This window comes from Phascolarctos cinereus, unplaced genomic scaffold, assembly GCF_003287225.1.
Source record: "Phascolarctos cinereus isolate Bilbo 61053 unplaced genomic scaffold, phaCin_HiC Scaffold_4;HRSCAF=312, whole genome shotgun sequence".
Classification (NCBI taxonomy): Eukaryota; Metazoa; Chordata; class Mammalia; order Diprotodontia; family Phascolarctidae; genus Phascolarctos; species Phascolarctos cinereus.
This window is the reverse complement of record NW_027555847.1, coordinates 360,160,232-360,179,732: the sequence shown is the minus strand read 5'-3', so window position 1 is coordinate 360,179,732 and position 19,501 is coordinate 360,160,232. Positions and strand designations below refer to the sequence as shown.

Here is a 19,501-nt window from a genome sequence, read left to right as displayed (position 1 = left end):
CTGTTAAAAGGACAGAACCAAATTCTATCCCACCTGACCAGGTCCAAGGCCAATAGTGTCAGGGCAAAAGAAAAACAAACTCAATATGAAAAGCGTCTTCTTCAAGCATTTTGGTCAGTTCAATTCTTCTGCTTTTAGGAACATAAGGTTATTAAAAAACCAAATGTACAACTTCAGAAACAGTGTGGTGGTAGGAGAAAAGTATTGGACATGGAGAAAGGAGAAAACCGGATTTGAATTCCATTTTGACACTTACTAGTTGTATGACTTCAGTCAAATCACTAAGCCTATGTTAAGCCACTATTTTCCCTCATCTGAAAAACCTGCAGAACCTACCTCTGCATTGTTGCAAGGCTCAAAAAAGAACTCTATAAAATATTTTGTAATCTTTTGGGCAATCACAACCTTTCTGGACCTTAGTTTCTTTATCTGTAAAATGAGGGTGTATTGGACTATTTCCAAGATCCCTTTCATTATGATAGTCTGTGAAAAGGACAAATCTAGTTACAGAAAAGCACATCTGAACCTTCTAAGGTCTCAAATAATTTCCCATTAACAGCAGGTATCAATTAAATCTAAAGATGCCAAACCTTCCCTACAGTTTCCCAATTGATAAAAAATAATATATATTTGAAGGGATAATGAAGCAAAAAGCACTGGGCCACTAGTCTAAAAGCTTTCAGAAAAATATTTTGAAGCAGTTCTTATATAACAGCAATTTAAGGTCCTTGGCAGATAAACTAGCACCATCCTCAGAACCACACAAGCTTTATCTGAATAGCTCTCATTGAATTTCTGATAGTACGACCAATAAAAAGGACTTAATACTAACTTTGGTAATACCTTTCAAAATGGGAGAGAGGCCACAATTTTGATTGAGCTCTCACAATCAACATTTCTCTAGTTTAGAAGGTACTGGGGGGAGGGGAAGATTGCTAAGTGCTTTACCACTATCATCTAAACTATTTTGATCCAGGAAAAACAAATAAGTCAACTGGAACAAATTAGGGGGGGAAAGTTATTAGTTCTGGTGAATTCTTGTGCTTTAACTACTCCCTTTCCTAAACTCCTCCAAAGGAAAAAACAAAATTAGCCTGTGGACAGAGTTAATAAAAACCTAATTAATGAAAAGGAATACACTTGTACATGGAAGGTTCAGGGATTCCTAGTCTCTGCTACATTTCTCAGCAGACTTTACAATTAAAATTTTGATTCTTTTTAAGGAGCAAATTAAAAGACCAAAAATTGCCCTTTGAAGAACACCTGGGCAAAAATAGCAGAGACAAACCAAAACTATTTTACTTATACATCAGAGTGCCTTTGTTCAAAGTTTAAGAGGATGCTGACCCATTCTAAGTGTTTACCGAGGAAGTGGTTATTTATTTTAAAAAATAAGATCTAAAAATAAGACTATCTTTTGGCTATTCTACACACCACCTAACACCACAAAGTATTCAATGTACCTTAAGAAAACTATATATATAAAAAACTTCTGGTCTTGCTTGGGGCCAGAAGTGAGGCCCCTGGTCAGACCATACCTATCTAATTATACAGTGCCACTCTAATACTCAAGCTGGTTTCTTGTGACTCCAAATCAGAGAGAATTAATGTGTGTTAAGTGCTACTTCAACTACACAGGAGGAGTAACAGAATGGGTTGTGAGTGACAAAGAGAAAAATGAGGATAGGAAACTTCACAAACCTAGAGCAAGACTGCAACTACTTGAATTTATCTTTGAGGTTCAAATATTAAGAATCCATGGTTACAATGGTGAAAATAGGATCTATTCCCAGACAAATACACAACTCAAACCATCCACATCCTAGACTGTATAAAAGAGGTGCAGTGGTGACAAATGTATCATCGTGCAGGAAACCCGGTGAGGAACTTAGCTAGAGGCTGATTGATCTTTAGACAACAGACCATTCAACCCAAGGAGGAACAGTATTAATTGCCTGATAAGTACAAGGTTCCTTTTCTAGGCAGTGGGGATACAAAGATGCTCTCTTACAGCCAAGTAGTTGTTAACTATGGACTGAGGGATAAGAAGCTGGCACAATAATTTCAAGCATTTATACAGCACTCTAAGATCTGCAAGGTGCTCTATCTCCTTTGATCCTCACAACAACCTGAGGAGGAAAGCACTATTACTATCCCTATTTCAAAGACAAGGGGACTGAGACACACTACCTGACTTGCTTAAGGTCACAGAGCTGAGAAGTGTCTGAGGTAGGATGTGAGGTAGGATCTTTCTTACTCCCAGATGAGTACAAGTACACTGATAGGACTATCAGCTGGGCAGTGCCAGATTCAAAAGCCTTTCCAGCTTGCCAATACCTATCAGAGCCTGAGCTCCACCGTACTGGCCTTCAGGAACGTAGGGTCACTTCCAAAGTCTCTCTGGTTGAGTTCATATATAACAAACCCTAAATTATGTCTATGCTCTCTAAAAATGGGGCTTTCTATAAAACTTGTGCTTTCAGAGGGGTAAACCAGGAAAGAAATGAATGGAGGTTTTAGGAAGCAAATGATGGGGGGGGGCTGTTTGTCAGTCAACAAGCATTTATTAAGCCCTTACTAGGCACCAGCTAACTTCGCTAAGCGCTGGGGTACAAAAAAGGCAAAAACAGGATACAGAGAGGCGCAGAGCAAGGGATGGACAAGGCGACCAGGCGAAGCTAGGCCATGGCAAGAGGCTAGTCCTACAGACAGGACAGGCGGCAGGGGACTCGGTCCTCCACAGCACACTTGGAACTGAAAACGCAGGAACGTGAAGCGAAGTGTGCAAGGTCTAAGAAAAGTCCGGAGGCACTGCAAATCGCCCCAACCGCGGGCAGCCTTCGTGTCCTACCGGGGGGGGGGGGCGGAGAGAAAGCACGGGCACCGACGCCTTCCTCCTCGGGAGCCCAACGCTCCGAGAGCGAGAGGGAAGGTCCTAGGCCACAGTCACGTCTCCGGGCCCGCAAGGCCGCCCGCTCCCGCCATCCCGAGCGCCTCTAGCCTGACACCTGCGGCCCCGCACCGACGCGCCTTCCCCGCCCCGGGAGCCCGCCCGCATTCCAGCTCCGCGACGCCGCGCCCCCGGACCCGGGGCCGGGAAGGGGCGTCCCCGTGTTCCCGCACTCCCGCCCTTCTCCAGCGCAAGCCAAGGAAAGAAGGTGGCGGAGGGACCGCTCCGCTCCCGGCGCCCCCCGCCCCACCCCGCGCCCGGGCGCCTTTGCCCGGGCCGCGCCGCTCACCTCGGGGCGCACGTAGGATACGAAGGAGGGCTTGGGCGCCTTGGAGCCGCCGCCGCCGCCCACCCCTTTCCCCAGCATCTCACTGCCCTCGGGAGCTGGGCCCCGCGAGGGGAGCAGCAGCAGCAACAGCAGCGGCAGCTCGTCCCCAGAGCTCCGGCTCCTCTGGCAGCGACAGCCACCAGCACCAAGCGGCGGCGCTGGCGGCGGCTCCGCCCATCCCCAGGGCCCCGGCGCCCGTATCCGGCTCCCGCTGCAGACAGCGCTCACCCCGCCCATGGTTGCTGCGGGTGCGCCCACAGCTAGGCCACGCCCACCCCCTCCCCATCCTGGAACCGCCCCACGGCCAGAGACCAGAGACCCACGCCCCATCCTTAGCGCCTCGCCTCTTTTGGGGAGAACCGCCTTCCTCCAGTCCCTCCCTCAGACCCGTCTCTGGTTGGCTAGAAACCTCTTCTCTCTTCTAACGCCTTCTTTAGTGAGTTTAAAGAGATGTCTCCACGGACCAATCGTCGAGCCATACTTTTTGAGGGCTCCGCTGATTGGTCAACTTTCGGTCTCCAAGCGGGCGTTCGCCAAGTGTAGCTAGGTTCTTTTCTGAATTCCGGCTCCGCTGGGCTGTTGCTGCTATTGTTTGGTGTTTGTAGCTGCTGCTGCTTGGGGCTTCTACTTCTGCTGCTTGCCGTTTTTTTCAAGTAGGGTGCAAAGTAAGTTTCTCAATTGATGCCAGAGATAGAGGGAACTGACAGGTGTGCATGTGGTATTGCCTTGTATTGGATATACTTAATTTTTGTGCTGCAAAACCGTGCCGTAGCAGTAGTGTTCTAACAGAGGTAGTATCCACCTACCTTTCTGGATTCTATTCATGGTCGTTAGGTTATTTTAAAAAAACTTTTATTTTTCAATTAACAAGCCCCTCCCCCTTCCCCCGCCCCCGCCGCCCTGTTTTACTTTGCCCCATTTAAAAGAAAAGAAAAATGAGAGAAACCGCTTGTAACAAATATACATAGTCAAGTAAAACAAATGTCCATATTGTCCATGCCCAAAAATGCGTGTCTCAGTCTGTATCTTGAATTCATCACTGTCAGGAGGTTAAGTCTCATGCATCATCATCTGTCCTTTAAAATTGTGGTTGATAATTGCATTGCTTAGAGTTCTTAAGCCTATCAAAGTTTTGTCTCTACATTGTTACTTCTGTAGGGGCAGCTAGGTGGTGCAGTAGATAGAGCGCTGGCCCTGGAGTCAGGAGAACCTGAGTTCAAATCCGGCCTCAGACACATAGCACTCACTAGCTGTGTGACTCTGGGCAAGTCATTCAACCCCAACTACCTCACCAAAAAAAAAAATACAAGTCTACAATGTTATTTCTATGTATCTGTTCTCCTGGTTCTTCTCATTTTATTCTCATATAAGTTTTTCCAGGTTTCTCTGAAGCTATCCCTCTTGGTCATTTCTTATGGCACAATAATATTTCATTATGTGCAATATTACATTACAATTCAATTTCCGCCTTCGACGTTTACTAGCTGCTAGATTGAGATTAAAATGGAGGCTGTTGTAAGGACCAAATGAGATAACAGGTAAATGTTTCCAAACTTTAAAGCACTATAATAAATTTGAACTGCTTAAATTACATTGATGGGCAGCCCCTTAGTATCCACTTCTTTATTACTAAATTGGTGGTTAATTTAGACAAAAACAACTGGAAAGTAGAGGTGTTGTAAATCACTTAAAGTTCAAGTCAAGTGCTACCTTTTTCATGAAGCCTTCCTTAATTACTTAAGTCATAAAAGTCAGCCCTCCCCCCTTGTTTCACATAGATTGTAGTTTTGTGCCTCTGATACATTTATCATGTAATATTGCTTATTATGATTATTAGCATTTCTGATGCATCCTCCTTTCTGTCTAGTATAAATTCCACTAGATATGACCATATTTTATCTAATATTTTTTATTTCTACCAACACTTAGTGCAGTGCCATTCATACAGTAGGTGCTTTTAAAAATTGTGTGGAATGAATAAATGAATGGAGTATCAGTATTAAGTTCAAATTTTTATTAACAACAATTGGCATCTATTAAATACCTTCAGAGATGAGAGGCTGTAAGCTATGGGAATAAAAAGAAAGGTAAAAATGGTCCCTCTCCTAAAGGAGCTCACAATCCATGCTGATCATGGCTGATCTCTCTGTCTCTCTCTCTCTCTCTCTCTCTGTCTCTCTCTGTCTCTGTCTCTGTCTCTGTCTCTCTCTCTCTCTCTCTCTCTCTCTCTCTCTCTCTCTCTCTCTCTCTCTCTCTCTGTCTGTCATTCAGCCTTTAATGTTTTCTGTTTATAAAGAGTATGGCAGTCCCCTAGGGATCCCTTCCCTCTCCTACCATAGGGAAAGCAAAAAAGAAAAAACACCACCATTTTCAGTCAGTAGTGTTTATGTCTGTCTTTTTTTTTTCCTGCCAGAAAAATTGTTTGTGTATGTGGGGGAGGGATAAAAATAGTTTGCCTCCACTACAGTTGTCCTAGTTTGGAGGTGACCTTGGGTTCTCAAAAATCCTGCATAGTAGCAGCTCTAAGAGTGCCTGCCAAACAGAAACAACTTCAGTATACCCTGACTACGGACTGTGACTAGCCTAACAGGTTTGCGGAGGCTTGCCACTAAGTTGACCACAGGATGATGAGTTTTACAGTCACAAAGAGGAACATTTGATGGCATCTTACAAGGGTTGCATTTAGTGATGAAATCACTGATAGGGATTTTTGAAGAATTGAAATAAGTAACAACATATCATTGAAATATACTTTATACCTTTCCAAGTGCTATCAAAATCATTATTTATATTTATAGAATAACCCTGTGATATAGCTAGGGCAGGCATTTTACTCATTTTATGAATGAAAAAACTGAAATAGGATTTACAGGTGAAAATCATACAGTGAGCTTCCGCGAGCCAAGATGGCAGAGTAAAAAGGTACTTGCTCTCACTCTCCCCTATCAACCTCTGAAAACCCAGAAAATATCACCCTAGGAAAAAAAAAAAAGCCCTGGAACAGCTGAACTAGAAGAAAGACAGGGAACAGCAGTGCAGCAGCCCAGCAAACGGGTCTCCCAGTACCTCAGCAAAAATAAGGGAAGCAGCACTACAAAGAGCCCTAGGTGGATAAGCACCCTACAGCATTCATCTGAAAGGAGCTGAAGAAAGCAACCTAGAGTCTTACTAAAAAGTCTCAGCCTTGCTGATTCCAATCCAACACCTCCAACTGTCAACCAGAAGGAGATCCTGAAGCACAGGTGGTAGAGCAGGCAAACACCAACACCTGGACCTCCAAGTGCCTCAGTGAGGGTGGGAGAACCGGTGGAAAACAGCTCAGAAAACCACCAGGTGCCTCAGCACTCTACCTCAAAGGAATCTCCCAGTGCATTAGCAGAAACATGGGAGGCAGCATTGCAAGGGGCCCCAGGCAGATAAACACCCTGAAGCACCCATCTAAAAGGAGCTGAAGAAAGCTAAAGGAAAGGAAAAGCAGGCAACCTAGAATTGCCTGAAAATTCCAGCCGTGCTGATTGCAGCCCATCATAAGGTAAGCTGCCAGAACCCAACAGCCTCCAACTGCCAACATAAGAGGCCCCAGCACACAAAGCCAGTGACCAAGACCTAGGCTCCCAACACAAGAAGCTTGGGTCAGTGCCCTCTGTTCCCCAGTAGGAGAGCTCAATCTCTTTAAAGGCCTGGGAATAAAGAAAGCATGAGTAAAAAGAAACATACCATAGATTCATATTATGAGAAGAGTGAAGATCAAGACAGAAATTCTGAAGAGGACAACATTGTCAACAAACCCATATCTGCAACATCACAAGGGAATATGAACTGGTCTGAAGCCCAAAAAACCTTCTTAGAAGAGCTCAGGAAGGATTTTTAAAGTCTAATGAGAGAGGTAGAAGAGTACTTAAAAAATACAATTGGCCAATTGGAAAAAAAGTACACTGAAGAAAACAAGTCCCTAAAAAACACAATTGGCAGACTGGGAAAAAAATATACTGAAGAAAACAAATCCCTTAAAAATACAATTGGCCAATTGAAGAAGGAAGTACAAAAACTAACAGAAGAAAACAATCTGTTAAAAACTAGAATTGGACAAATGGAAACTAATGACTCTATGAGAGAGCAAGAATCAGTCAAACAGAAACAAAAAAAAATGGATGAAAACAATACCTCATCAGTAAAACAAGACCTGGAAAATGATCAGAGACAATTTAAAAATCATTGGACTACCTGAAAATCATGATGAAAAAAAGAGCCTGGACAGTATCTTTCAGGAAATCATAAAGGAAAACTTCCCTGAAGTCCTAGAACCAGAAGGTAAAAAACCATAGAAAGAATACACTGCTCACCACCTGAAAGAAATCCCAAATTGACAAAGGAATATAATAGCAAAATTCCAAAATTACCAGCTGAAAGAGAAGGTGCTGCAAGCAGCCAGAAAGAAACAATTTAAATATCATGGAACCACAGTCAGGATTACACAGGACCTTGCAGCTTCTACATTAAAAGACTGCAGGGCATGGAACATGATATTCCATAAGGCAAAGGAGCTTGGATTGCAGCCAAGGATCAACTACCCTGCAAAAATGAGCATGATTTTTCAAGGGAGAAGATGGATATTCAACAAAATAGGCAACTTCCAAACCTTCCTCATAAAAAGGCCAGAGCTCAACAAAAAATTTGATCTTCAAGTACAGGATTCAAGAAAGACATAAAAAAGTAAATGGGACAGAAAGATACAAAATGATGTTAATAAGGGCAAACTGTTTGCATCCCTACAGGGGAAGATGACACTTGCAACTCTTGAGAACTGTATTGTTATTACGCCATGTTAAAGGAATATACATAAAGGGGGTGGATATTAGTTAACTTTGATGTAATGATAAAAAATAAATCTAATCAAGTGGGTTAAATGGATCCAATGATCTTAGAAAATGTACTGAGAAAGGAGGAGGCAGACAAGGGTAAATTACATTACAGGAAAGGACAAAATCCTGTTACAGCAGAGGGAAAGAAGGGAGTGGGGTGAGCATTGTTTGAACCTTGCTCTCATCAGATCTGGCTTCAGAAGGGAATAACATAATCAGTTAGGTATGGAAATCTAACTTACCCTATGGGCAGTAGGAGGGAAAAGGGGAAGGAAAAGGAGGATAGAAAAGGGGGAAGGGGAAAATAGAAGGAGGAGAACTGAAGGAGGTGGTGAAAAGCAAATACTGGTGGGGGGGAAGGGAGAGAGGAAAGAACAGCATAAATGGGGAAAAAGGATGGAGAAAAAGACACAGATAGTAATTATAACTGCGAAAGTTGAGTCGCTATCTTTTTTTTCTCTTCTGTTGAGTTTTGTTTCCTCTTTCTGATGGTTCCTCCTATTGGTTTTAATTTTTACTTACAACTTCACTAATGTGAAAATATGTTTAATAGGAATATAAATGTATAGCCTATATCAGATTGTGTGCCGTCTTGGGGGGGGAGGTGGGAAGGAAGGGGGAGAAAAATTCTAAACTCAAAAGCATATGGAAATGATTGTTGATAAATCAAAATAAATTAATAAAATATGCAAAATTAAAATTTTTTTAAAATAAAATAGGTCTATTCAGAAAAAAAAATCATACAGTGAATCTGAGGAGGAGTTTAGGGTTAAAACATTTTAGATTACAGTTGTGCTACAAGATGGCCATCCCGTTGAAGCCTTTGTGAAGGTCAGTCCTTTTTACTGGTAACAAGAGAGGCTCATAACATATTTAATTAGCACTATGTTCCACATGTAGACCTTCATATGTGTTGAACTGTCTATATATATGTCGAGCTGCCTCAACATCCATTTGTGGCAAGGTTAGGTCAATGGCTGTAGAACTCTAAACATATCAACCACAGCCAAAATAACAAAACTATAGTCCAGTGGATAGAGTGCTGGATCTGGAGTCAGGAAGAGTCAACTTTCTGAGTTCAAATCTGGCCTCAGACACTTACTAGCTGTGTGACCTTGGGTAAGCCACTTAGCCCTGTTTGCCTCCGCATAGTCACCTGTGAATGAGCTGGAGAAGGAAACAGCAAACCAGCCCAGTATCTTTGCCAGGAAAACCCAAATGGGGTCATGAAGAGTCAGACGTGACTGAACAAGAACAGCAACACGCTGTATGAAGAAAATCTTGAAGAACACACTGATACAAGTTAACAAATCCAACTCCTTCCTTATATGGAAATTGAGGAAATTAAAGCTCAGATTATAATAATAACTTAAATTTATATAGTATTTTTGAGAAGCAGTGTGCAATATTGGACAGAAATTCTGCCAGCCTTGGAGTCAGGAAGACTCTAAGGAGATTCACTTGGTGTAGTGGAAAGAATGTTGTATTTGGAGTTAGTTCAAATCCCAGCTCTGTCTCTTTTACCTGTGTGCCCTTGCACAAGTCATCTGACCTCTCTGATGATAAAACTGAGGCCCAGAGAGGACATTGGACAGACTTTAGGACATAGTAGAGGATAAAAGGGCCTGCTGAGCTATGATCCACAGAGTCACAAAGAGTCAGACATGACTGAACGACAAAAGGAACTCTAGTGTAGAAACTCCCTCTACTGATACAAGTTGGCAGTTTGTCTCCAACTCAGTCTTAAAAGAGTTGCCTAATGTATTGATAGATTAAATGACTTCCATTGTCCAAATGTGCTTTGTTTCTGTGTGTCAGAGGCAGTACTTGCACCTAAGCCTTGTCATAGAATCATAATTTGGAGCTGGAACATATGTTACAGGATATCTAAGGGACGTCTGGGCGGCAAGGTGGCACTATAATGCACAGAGTGCTGAGCCTGGAATCCAAAAGATAGGATTTCAAATCCAGCTTCAAACCTGTCCTAGCTGTATGACCCTAGGCAAATTACAACCTCTTTTTGCCTCAGTTTCCTCATCTGTCATCTGTGAAATGGGGGTAATCATAACAGCTACTTCATAGGGTTGTTGTGAGGATCAAAGAAGAGAATAATTGTAAAGCCCAGTGCCTGGGACATAGTAGGTGCTATGTGAATATTAACTATTATTATTATGATCTGTACAAGTTTATATTTGTTGCTTCCATGATGCTATCTATCCATCTCAATCTTTGCTATCCCATTTTCCTTTTGCCATCAATCTTTCCCAACATCAGGGTTTTTTTTTCTAATGAGTACTGTCTTCTCATTATGTGGCCAAAATATTTAAGCTTCAGCTTCAGTATTTGACCTTGTGGTGAATCGTCAGAGTTCATTTCTCTAAGTATTGACTGATTTGATCTTGCTTTCCAAGGAACTCTCAAAAGCCTTCTCTAGCACCGCAATTCGAAAGCATCAGTTCTGAGGTACTCAGCTTTGCTTATAGTCCAATTCTCACAGCTGTACATCGCTACTGGAAAAAACATGGCTTTGACTACGTGGACCTTTGTCGGCAAGGTGGTGTCTCTGTTTTTAGTACGCTATCCAGATTCACCATTGTTTTCCTTCCAAGATTGTTGTTGAGTTTTTTCAGTTGTGTCCAACTCTCTGTGACCCTGTTTGGAGTTTTCTTTTCAAAGACATGGTTTGCCATGTCCTTCTCCAGCAGATCTCTTCTTGTCAGAACTTTCCACGATGACCTATCCATCTTGGGTAACCCAGCATGTCATTTCTCATAGCTTCATTAAGCTACACAAGGTCTTCCACCATGTCAAGGCATTGATCTACAGAGGAAGTTCCTTATACTATGAAATCATAGAATAGGAAATATATGGGCATCTCTATGTTTCATGTATATAAAAATTTAAAGTAATATATTTGTGTGTACATATAAACACACACATAACTTTAGAGACATTAGTCAGTCAACAAGTATTTATTTTTTTAAATAGTATTTTATTTTTCCCTAATGACAGGTAAAGACACTTTTTAACATTCATTTTAAAAAAATTTTTGAGTTCCTTGGTTTGGTCACCTCCCCCTTCCCTGAGACAGTAAGCAATTTGATGTAGGTTGTATATGTTCAATCATGCAAAACATATTATCATTTTAGTCATTTATTACATATTTATCAAGTATTTATTAAGGGCTCACTGTGTGCCAGACACTGTGGCAAATGCTAGGGGTGCAAAGAAAAGCAAAAACACTCTCCCTGACCTGAAGGAAGTCACATTTTATTCAGGGAGACAATGTGCAAACAATTAGCTAATTTTGGAGAGGATATACACACAATATACCTCTATCTCTATACATGTAGATATCTATATCTGTCTGTACATGGAGATGTAGAGATATCTTGTGTGTAGTAGAAGCTTCTCCTATATGTGTGTGTCTGTGTGTGTGTGTGTGTGTGTGTGTATGTATGTATGTATGTATGTATGTTTTTCCCTCTGCTCTTTCCTTCTTTCCCTACCCCTGGGAGGAACCAGGAAAGGCATCTAACAGAAACAAAGCACTTTCCCCATAACCTGTAAATAGGTATTACAGGTGATATCCTTATTTTACGGATAAGAAAACCAAGTCCCAGAGTAGTTCAGTCACATGACCAAGGCCACACAACTAGTAGGTATCAGAACTAAGACCATGACCAGAACTTCGGTCTCCTCATTTTCATTCCCACATATTCTCTCCTATTACTTAGCCTTACCTTCTATGCTAAAATACATTGGACAACCAGGAATTAAAAGAATTTAGAGCTAGCTGCTTCTGTAAACAGTTCTGACTCTAGACCAAAAATGAGCCAAAGGATACTTGACCCCAAGTGTGTTCTATGATCAGCCAATTGAAGTGAGGAAAAATGGGTCATGTTCCATTCTTCCTGTGATAGTGGACTGTGGGACTTATCTCCAACATCACCATACTGATACTTACTCCTCATAGTTTCTTACTCCATCTCCTCCCATCACTGTGCTTCTCCTGAGCTGGGCGTCTGACCCTCAGGGCAATTACCACTTAATTGTTCCCCACACAATCACAAAAACAACAGCTCAGGTGTGATTAGAAAAGTCCCCTCCCTTACCAGTGTACTCACCCACTACCCATCAGGTCACATCTGCTTTAGGAGGTGACCCTCAGAGGGTGGGCCTGCACCTGAGAGCAGGGAATGGAAAGAACCCCATTGCCCTCTTTTTGTTTTGGGTAGGACAAGAGTGAGTCACATTGTGAATGATTTGTGCTCTGCATCAAAAGCTTATTACGTCATCTTTTTCCCCTAACCCCATACTTCTTCAGAAGTTCCCTATCACTACTGAGGATGTCACCATCCTTCCAGTCCTCAAGGCTTTTAACCTCAGTGTCCCCTTCCTTGCCCTCCCTTACCCCACATCACAGTTCAGTTGCCAAATCCCACCATTTCCACCTTTATATCTCTCCCATCTTTCCTCTGCTCTCTTACTCATACAGCTCTCCACCTGGTTCAGGCCTTTGTCATTTTTTGCCTGAACAAGTCTCTCACTTCTCCAGTCCATCCTCCACAGGGCTGCCAGAATGATTTTCCCAAAGTCCAGGTCACACCATGTCATTTCCCTGCTCAGTAGCTTCAGTAGCTTCCTGTTGACTCTAGAATCAAATATTACTTCATCTTTATCTCATCCTTTTAAAGTTTATATTTTTGTGTGAGTTTTATAGTGTACATAATTTTTAGAAAAGTACATGCATATAATTAATAAGTAAATATACACATATTGGAAGTTCATGTTCAAAATTTTTTTTTACACATGGGAATATGTGATCAGAAGAGTTTGTAAAATACTGATCTAAACTGTTCAATGGCATTTCTTTGAGGAAAATGCATAGAGAACTAGGAAATGGGAATGAAAATTTGATTTGATCCTCCACTTCAGATGCCATCAGAATGTTGGTTCTTGTTTTCCCTTTGTGTTGGGCAGCTCCTGTGGAGAATTTTCCAACTGCTTCCAAAATTCCTGTTATGTCTAGATCAAAGAATTCATCTATTAATAAACACTGCTGGTGGCTTTGAGATTGGGAAAATTTTCATTTGCATACAATAGTTTGGGAGGGGTTTGAGGTCACTGAATCCTCTTGATGCTGTTCTAGGGTTCTCTTTGTGAAGTATAAACATCACAAATGGAAGAATATAAAGACAAAATCTTCACTCACACCCGAACAAGTTATAGACCAAAGGCAGTGCAGTGTTCCATTTCTTCTCACAGATATTTGAATCTAAAAAGCAATAGTGGCCACTCAGATCAGGAGACATCTTATTTCTTATGCCTACCTCCTTGGATACCCTCCCAAACCATTAAAGCCTGTTGAGTTTTTGTAGGTTTCTTATCTGAGTCTAGAGAGACCATGCGTTGGGGAAAGGGAGCGAGTCTAGACCAGTTCATGTTTGTTGAAGTTTGTTCATAATTTTAAAAATTAAAATGCAAAACTAAAAAGAATAGAATGAAGCTCTTCTCAGAGCTTCCACTGGGGAAACCTGAGAAAATTATAGGATCATTGATCTTGGGTCAATGGATCAATAGTTCTTGAGATGGAAGGAACCTTAAAGGTCCTCTAATTCAATCCAATCATTTTACAGATGAGGAAACTGAGGCCCAGAGAGGTTAAGTGAATTGCCCAAGGTCACAGAGATTGTAGATGACCAAGCCAGGAATTTGATCCAGGATTCATGATTTCTAGTTCCTCACTTTTTAGTTCATGCCACTAAAATGCATAGTACACGTACCCCCTGTACACTGAGACCAGCATCCCTCCTATAAACATTCAGTTCACAGAATTGTGAAAGACTTTTGTGAAAAAAGAGAAAAATAAAAACGTAAATCTTTGAATCAAAGATATGCATCAGTGAGTCACAATCCTGAACAGAAAAGCTCATTTGGTGGGCCCCTACTTCTCTTACAAGTCCCTGCTGGTCAGGGAGGGGAGCAAGGAGCAACTTCTGTCTGTTTCTCGTGTATTTCCAGCTCTGAAATGCCATCAGCTGGTCTCTACCAGCTTCTCAAACATCACAAGGATGAGTTTCATAATTCTATGCCATCTCCCTCTAGCAAAATGAGGGCAAAGGCCTCTAAAGTCCTCTGCTGGTTACTGCCACTCTTTGTCCTGTAGCCTCTCCTTCATCTTACCTCTCTCTCTCCAAATTACAAGTTACCCATGATCATGTACCCTTTAGGTTGGACGGTTTCTTATTTTCCTCAGTTACCCAAAAGGGGAGAAGGAAGGGGAGAAGGGGAAAGTATCCCAGCAGTCACTATGTGTGTATGTGACACTGTCATGTTAACCTGGTACTGGCAAAGAATTGGAGGTTCCATATGAGTGAAAATTACAGGTAACTGAAAACTACCCCCTTTTGTGTAACTTAAAAAAAATTAACTTTTAATAAAAATCTTTCTGAAATGGGGATCTGATCCAGACCCCTGTTACATTTCCAAAATATCTGTGGACCTATTTCTATACCCATATGTATGTCTAGTTTATATTTTCCTGGCTTTTCAAACAGAGTGCGCTGAACACAGTTAACCCTCTTGGTGACTTGGAGTCATCATTGGAAAGAAAGTCTTGTGACTGAAATTTAGCAATGTCCCCACAAACTGTTGAAAGGTAGAGGAATGTTTGCCTCTACTCTAAAAGGTCATAGGCCAATCTACCTTTTGCAAGCTTGCATCTACATTCTGTAGTTTTCCACATCCTGTCCTTGCTGTCAGGCTGTCGCTTCTCATAGCTGTCAATGTGTCTGCCAGGAGCACACTTCCTTTCCCTTCTCATTTGTAGTATCTCATGTACTCTGGCCTGGAAAACCAGATAGATAATCTCATTAGAATTATTTCTAAAAGAAGAAGAAGTGGAAAACCAAAGTAGACAAAGGACATATTGCCCAGATAATGACAAGCAGTTCATCAAATTGATTGATCCTGTGAGAACCTTAGACAAATAATGCAGTTGGATAATGAGCTTAGCCAGGAAGTGAGTAGGAGGAAGAGATCTTGCAGGATTGCATTTTGGAATTTGCAGTGTGCTTTTAAAGATATAAATTTGCTGTGGGCCAACATTCTCCAACTAACATTCTATAGTAGCAAGTCATAGAACAGAAAAATCTCACAAAAATAAAAATTATAAACAATTCAAAGGGCAGCAGAAAGACATTTGACCAATGTAACCAGGTTACAGAATATGTCTGTTCAGTTCAACCAGCATTAAGGACTTACTTTGGGCCAAAACACTGTACTAGGTGTTAGGAATAATAAGACAAAAACAAAATGATCTCTTTCTTCAAAGAAATTATATTCTAGTGGAGGATATAAGGTGGCCACAGATGACTAAATATGAAGTATATGCAAAGTAATTGAAGGGAGGAATCAGAAAAGATCATTTATGAAAAGCAGAACCTGAAATGACCTCAGAAGGGAGGGAACAGGGATATTCGCCATGCAAAAAGTGAAGGAGATACCCTTACTGAGGCCATAGAGGTTCTTGTTGTTTGTCTTTCTTTCTCAAAGAGGATCAATGACATCAGGAGGGTAATGTCTTGACTTGCAAGTAAATTGGATTTAAGTGTGCAGAGTCAACAGCCCCATTCTGTCCTTTGAAGCAATCTGGGTCCAATGGCCAGATATAGATTGGGACAACTGGAGATGGCTTGGATGCAGTGGGAGACCTTGGCCTTTTTAAGCTAACATCTTTAACAGGTTTCAGTTTGTTTTAGGCAATGCCTATTCAGTGATTAAGGGTAGGTAAGAAATGAGGCAAAAAATGGCCTCTTTTACCTACTTAAAAAAATCTGGGAGGGGAAGACCTCCAAGAAATTTGGCCAATTTCTGGCCAAAACAGAAAACAATTGCTATTTGAGCTCACTCTGAGCTATTAAAACCCAAACAATGACCAAGTGAGGCTTGGACTGGGACCTACTGTTGGCCAATCAATGAGAGCCAGAGTGATTTGGGATTAAGGCATGGTCACCTTAGCTCCATTTGAATTCTTATGGGTTTTATCAAAGCCTGGGTTTCCAATGTGATATTTCTTTTTTTTGTTTGTTTTGTTTTTTGTTTTTTTGGTGAGGCAATTGCAGTTAAGTGACTTGCCTAGGGTCACACAGCTAGTAAGAGTCAAGTGTCTGGTCTGAGGCTGGATTTTAATCCAGGTCCTCTGGACTCCAGGGCTGGTACTCTACCCACTGCGCCACCTAGCTGTCCCTCCAATGCTGTATTTCAAGAAATCATGAATGAAACTACATGAGGCAAAAGAATTAATTGTTCCAGTTTTTAAAAAATGATTTTAAGTAGGTAGGGAGGAGAAAAAAAGCAATCTAGATCATAAACCCCAAGATACCCTGTGAGGTTTTAGGAATCAAAATTTATGTTCCTTTGTGTAGAGCATCCACAGGTAAGGGTATGATTCCCTGTGTGGAAGAAGGAGAGGAGAGGGAGAGAGGGCTGGAAGGAAGGAAAGAGTATTGTCCAACTAGAATTGGCTGGTTGGGTCCCCAGTGGGGGCTATAGAGGAGGTGGGCTCCAAAAGGAGATGGATTGATCAAGTCAACAAGGCAAATTAACAAGCATTTGTTAAACACTTTACTAGACTGTGCTAAGTGCTGGAGATACAAAGAAAGGCAAAAAACAGTCCCTTCCCTCAAGGGGTAATCTAACTGTGTACAAACAAGCTATGTACAGGATCCATAGAAATAATTAATGGAGGGAAGGCACTAGAATTAAGAAGAATGGGGAAAGGGTTCCATATAAGGTGGGATTATAATTGGGGCTTGAAGAAGCCAGGAGGAGATGAGGAGTGAAAGCATTCCAGGCACGGGAATTATCCAGAGAAAATGCCGAGGACTAAGAGATGGAATATCCTGTTCAAGGAATAGAGAAGCAGGAAACTTCTTGCTCAGGAGAGATGACAGTTCTCCTGATGATATTACCATAATATACCAGTGACTCTGCAGCATCAGAGATAGGTGCTGCCCTGGCCACAGATGCTCTATCTATGTGTGTGGTCCACCATGCCTGTTCCTAGGCCCCACAAATTTGCTACACTTGTTCCCTTTCCCACTAGTAATATGGTAACCTGTGGGAGAGGATCCCTATGTGTATGGAAGAAATCTTTCCTATGCTTTATGTGTTATGCTGACCTACAAAATATCTCACATCTGTGAGATGTTTGTAGTGACCCGGGTGTGAGAGGTGTTCTGGGTGCTACATTATATATACTTAATAATCACCAGCAAATATAATCAAATAAACAAAATAAGGTATAAATTTTACATGAAACCCATATTATTTAACAAAGTATAACCAAATGGATGAACAAATAACAAAAAAAGTTGTTTTCTCTGTGTTCTAATTTTTCTAAAGTTCCATTACTTTTGGCTCTTAATTTCTTCTTTTTTTCCCTTTATGTTTTATCATCCCTCATTAGAAAGTAAGTTTTTGGCAGCGGCAGAGCTCAACACCATGTCTCATACCATTTTGTTGGTACAACCTACCAAGAGGCCAGAAGGCCGAACTTATGCTGATTATGAATCGGTGAATGAATGCATGGAAGGAGTTTGTAAAATGTATGAAGAACATCTGAAGAGAATGAACCCCAACAGTCCCTCTATCACATATGACATCAGTCAGTTGTTTGATTTCATTGATGATCTGGCAGATTTTAGCTGCCTTGTGTACCGAGCAGACACTCAGACCTACCAGCCCTACAACAAAGATTGGATCAAAGAGAAGATCTACGTACTTCTCCGTCAGCAGGCCCAACAAGCCAGCGAATAATCCAAGTGGCAGCCTTAGGAGGGTGGGGGGAGGCTTGGAAAATAGGTGTGTATAGCGTGTTGTAGTAGGAGCTTTGTATTATATAGAAGTCCTGTTTCCATTTTGTTACTATCTAACCAAGGTTGAATGTATTAGGAGATTTTTGTCTCATTCAATCTGAAGCCCCTGTCCCTCCCTACTTTCTTTTTCTTTTTTTACTAAGAAGTAGCTGAAAATTTCTCTTTGGTCAGTTAGCACTTGGTTACAGTTCTTCCAGCTGTTCATATCTCCTTATAATGTTCACTGTATTTACCCTTCTGTGTGAGGGTTTTCCAGAATTTAGTTATGTCCTCAAAACTCTAAGGCTTAGTATCTATCTTCTCTCTCTAGTGTTTTACATCTGTGGTGCACTAGCTCTGCAAAAAAGAGAGGGAAGTACCTTCTTATATCTTGGCTATAGTGCTAAGCTTGATCATTATTACTGGCTGTTATTCAGTTTCAATTATTTTATAGTTCTTTCCATTTACATTGTTGTGGTTGTGTACATTATTTTCCTAGTTCTGCTCGCTTCGCTTGTTTAGGTCTTTCCATGCTTCTTTATCTCCATCATAGTCATTTTCTATAGCGTAGTAATTAACGTTCCGTTACACATATGTACCACAACTTGTTTAACCATTCTTTAGTCAGTGAGCGTATACTTTGTTTCCAAATCTTTACTACTTCAAAAAACAATTATGTTTTTTCCCCATTAACCTCCTTGGTGTATATAGCTAACAGTGGGATCTGAGTCAAAGGCTATGAACATTTTAGCCCCACCTTCCTTTTTCAACATAATTCCAAATTGCTTTCCAGAATGGTTGGACCACTTCACAGCCATAGCAGCAATGTATTACTGTGCGTCTCTTTCCTCCACTTCTCCAACATTTATTATTCTTACTTTTTGCCATCTTTACTATTTTCAGCGTATGAGCCAGAGTTGTTTTGATTTGTGTTTCTTTTATCATTAATGATTTGAAGCATTCTTTCTTACGGTTATTAATAATTTGCAGTTCTCCTTTAGAGACTCATAATATTCCTTTGTATTAATACACCATAATTTATTCAGCCGTTTTTCCATCAGTGACATAGAATTTTTTTTCCAATTTTTGTGCTATTACAAATAAACTGCACTAGTTGTGTAACTCTGGGCAAGTCACTTAACCTCTATCGCCTTACCAAAAATAAATAAATAAAATAGAAATATTTTGTACAGGAAGGCCTTTTTGTGTGATTTCTTCTGCATAAAATCCTAGCAATTAAATTGATTGAGTCAAAGGCACATAGTGCCTTATCGTATTTTTTTCACATCTAAATGTTTATTGTTCACTAGACTGTATATAGTCTTTTTGAGAACAGAGTCCCTTCTTATTTAAACTATATAAATGCACTATTTGGGTGTCATGTAGGAAGACTATAAGGTACTAGTGGGCAGGGACAAATTCTGTAGCACCAGATGTATGTGGTAGATGCCCTCAAGTAATGGCATCCCAGCACCTGGCACAGTACTTTGCAAATAAGTAG

At 41.1% G+C, this 19,501-nt stretch overlaps 1 protein-coding gene and 1 pseudogene across 4 annotated transcripts in view; one reads left to right on the top strand and one right to left on the bottom strand.

The window, feature by feature from the left end:
* The window catches only part of MTMR12 (myotubularin related protein 12), an 87,378-nt gene extending 83,904 nt beyond the window's left edge, over window positions 1-3,474 (bottom strand). Inside the window, exon 1 of one of the 2 annotated variants that reach the window (XM_078153226.1) lies at window positions 3,240-3,474. Coding sequence is in view for 1 of the 2 variants with exons in the window: in XM_020995188.2 (XP_020850847.1) it covers window positions 3,240-3,317 (78 nt within the window). In the remaining variant the exon portion in view is untranslated. The remainder of the gene's footprint in view (window positions 1-3,239) is intronic. The other variant, XM_020995188.2, reaches the window with a different exon arrangement.
* Window positions 3,475-3,826: 352 nt separating this feature from the next.
* Window positions 3,827-19,196, top strand: LOC110214371 (enhancer of rudimentary homolog pseudogene; annotated as a pseudogene). 2 transcript variants are annotated; one of them, XR_013486157.1, is made up of 2 exons: window positions 3,827-3,943; window positions 17,613-19,196. The product of XR_013486157.1 is annotated as an enhancer of rudimentary homolog pseudogene, transcript variant X1 (transcript). The 2 variants fall into 2 exon arrangements; XR_013486158.1 differs by having other exon boundaries at window positions 3,831-3,931.
* The last annotated feature ends 305 nt before the right edge of the window (window positions 19,197-19,501 follow it).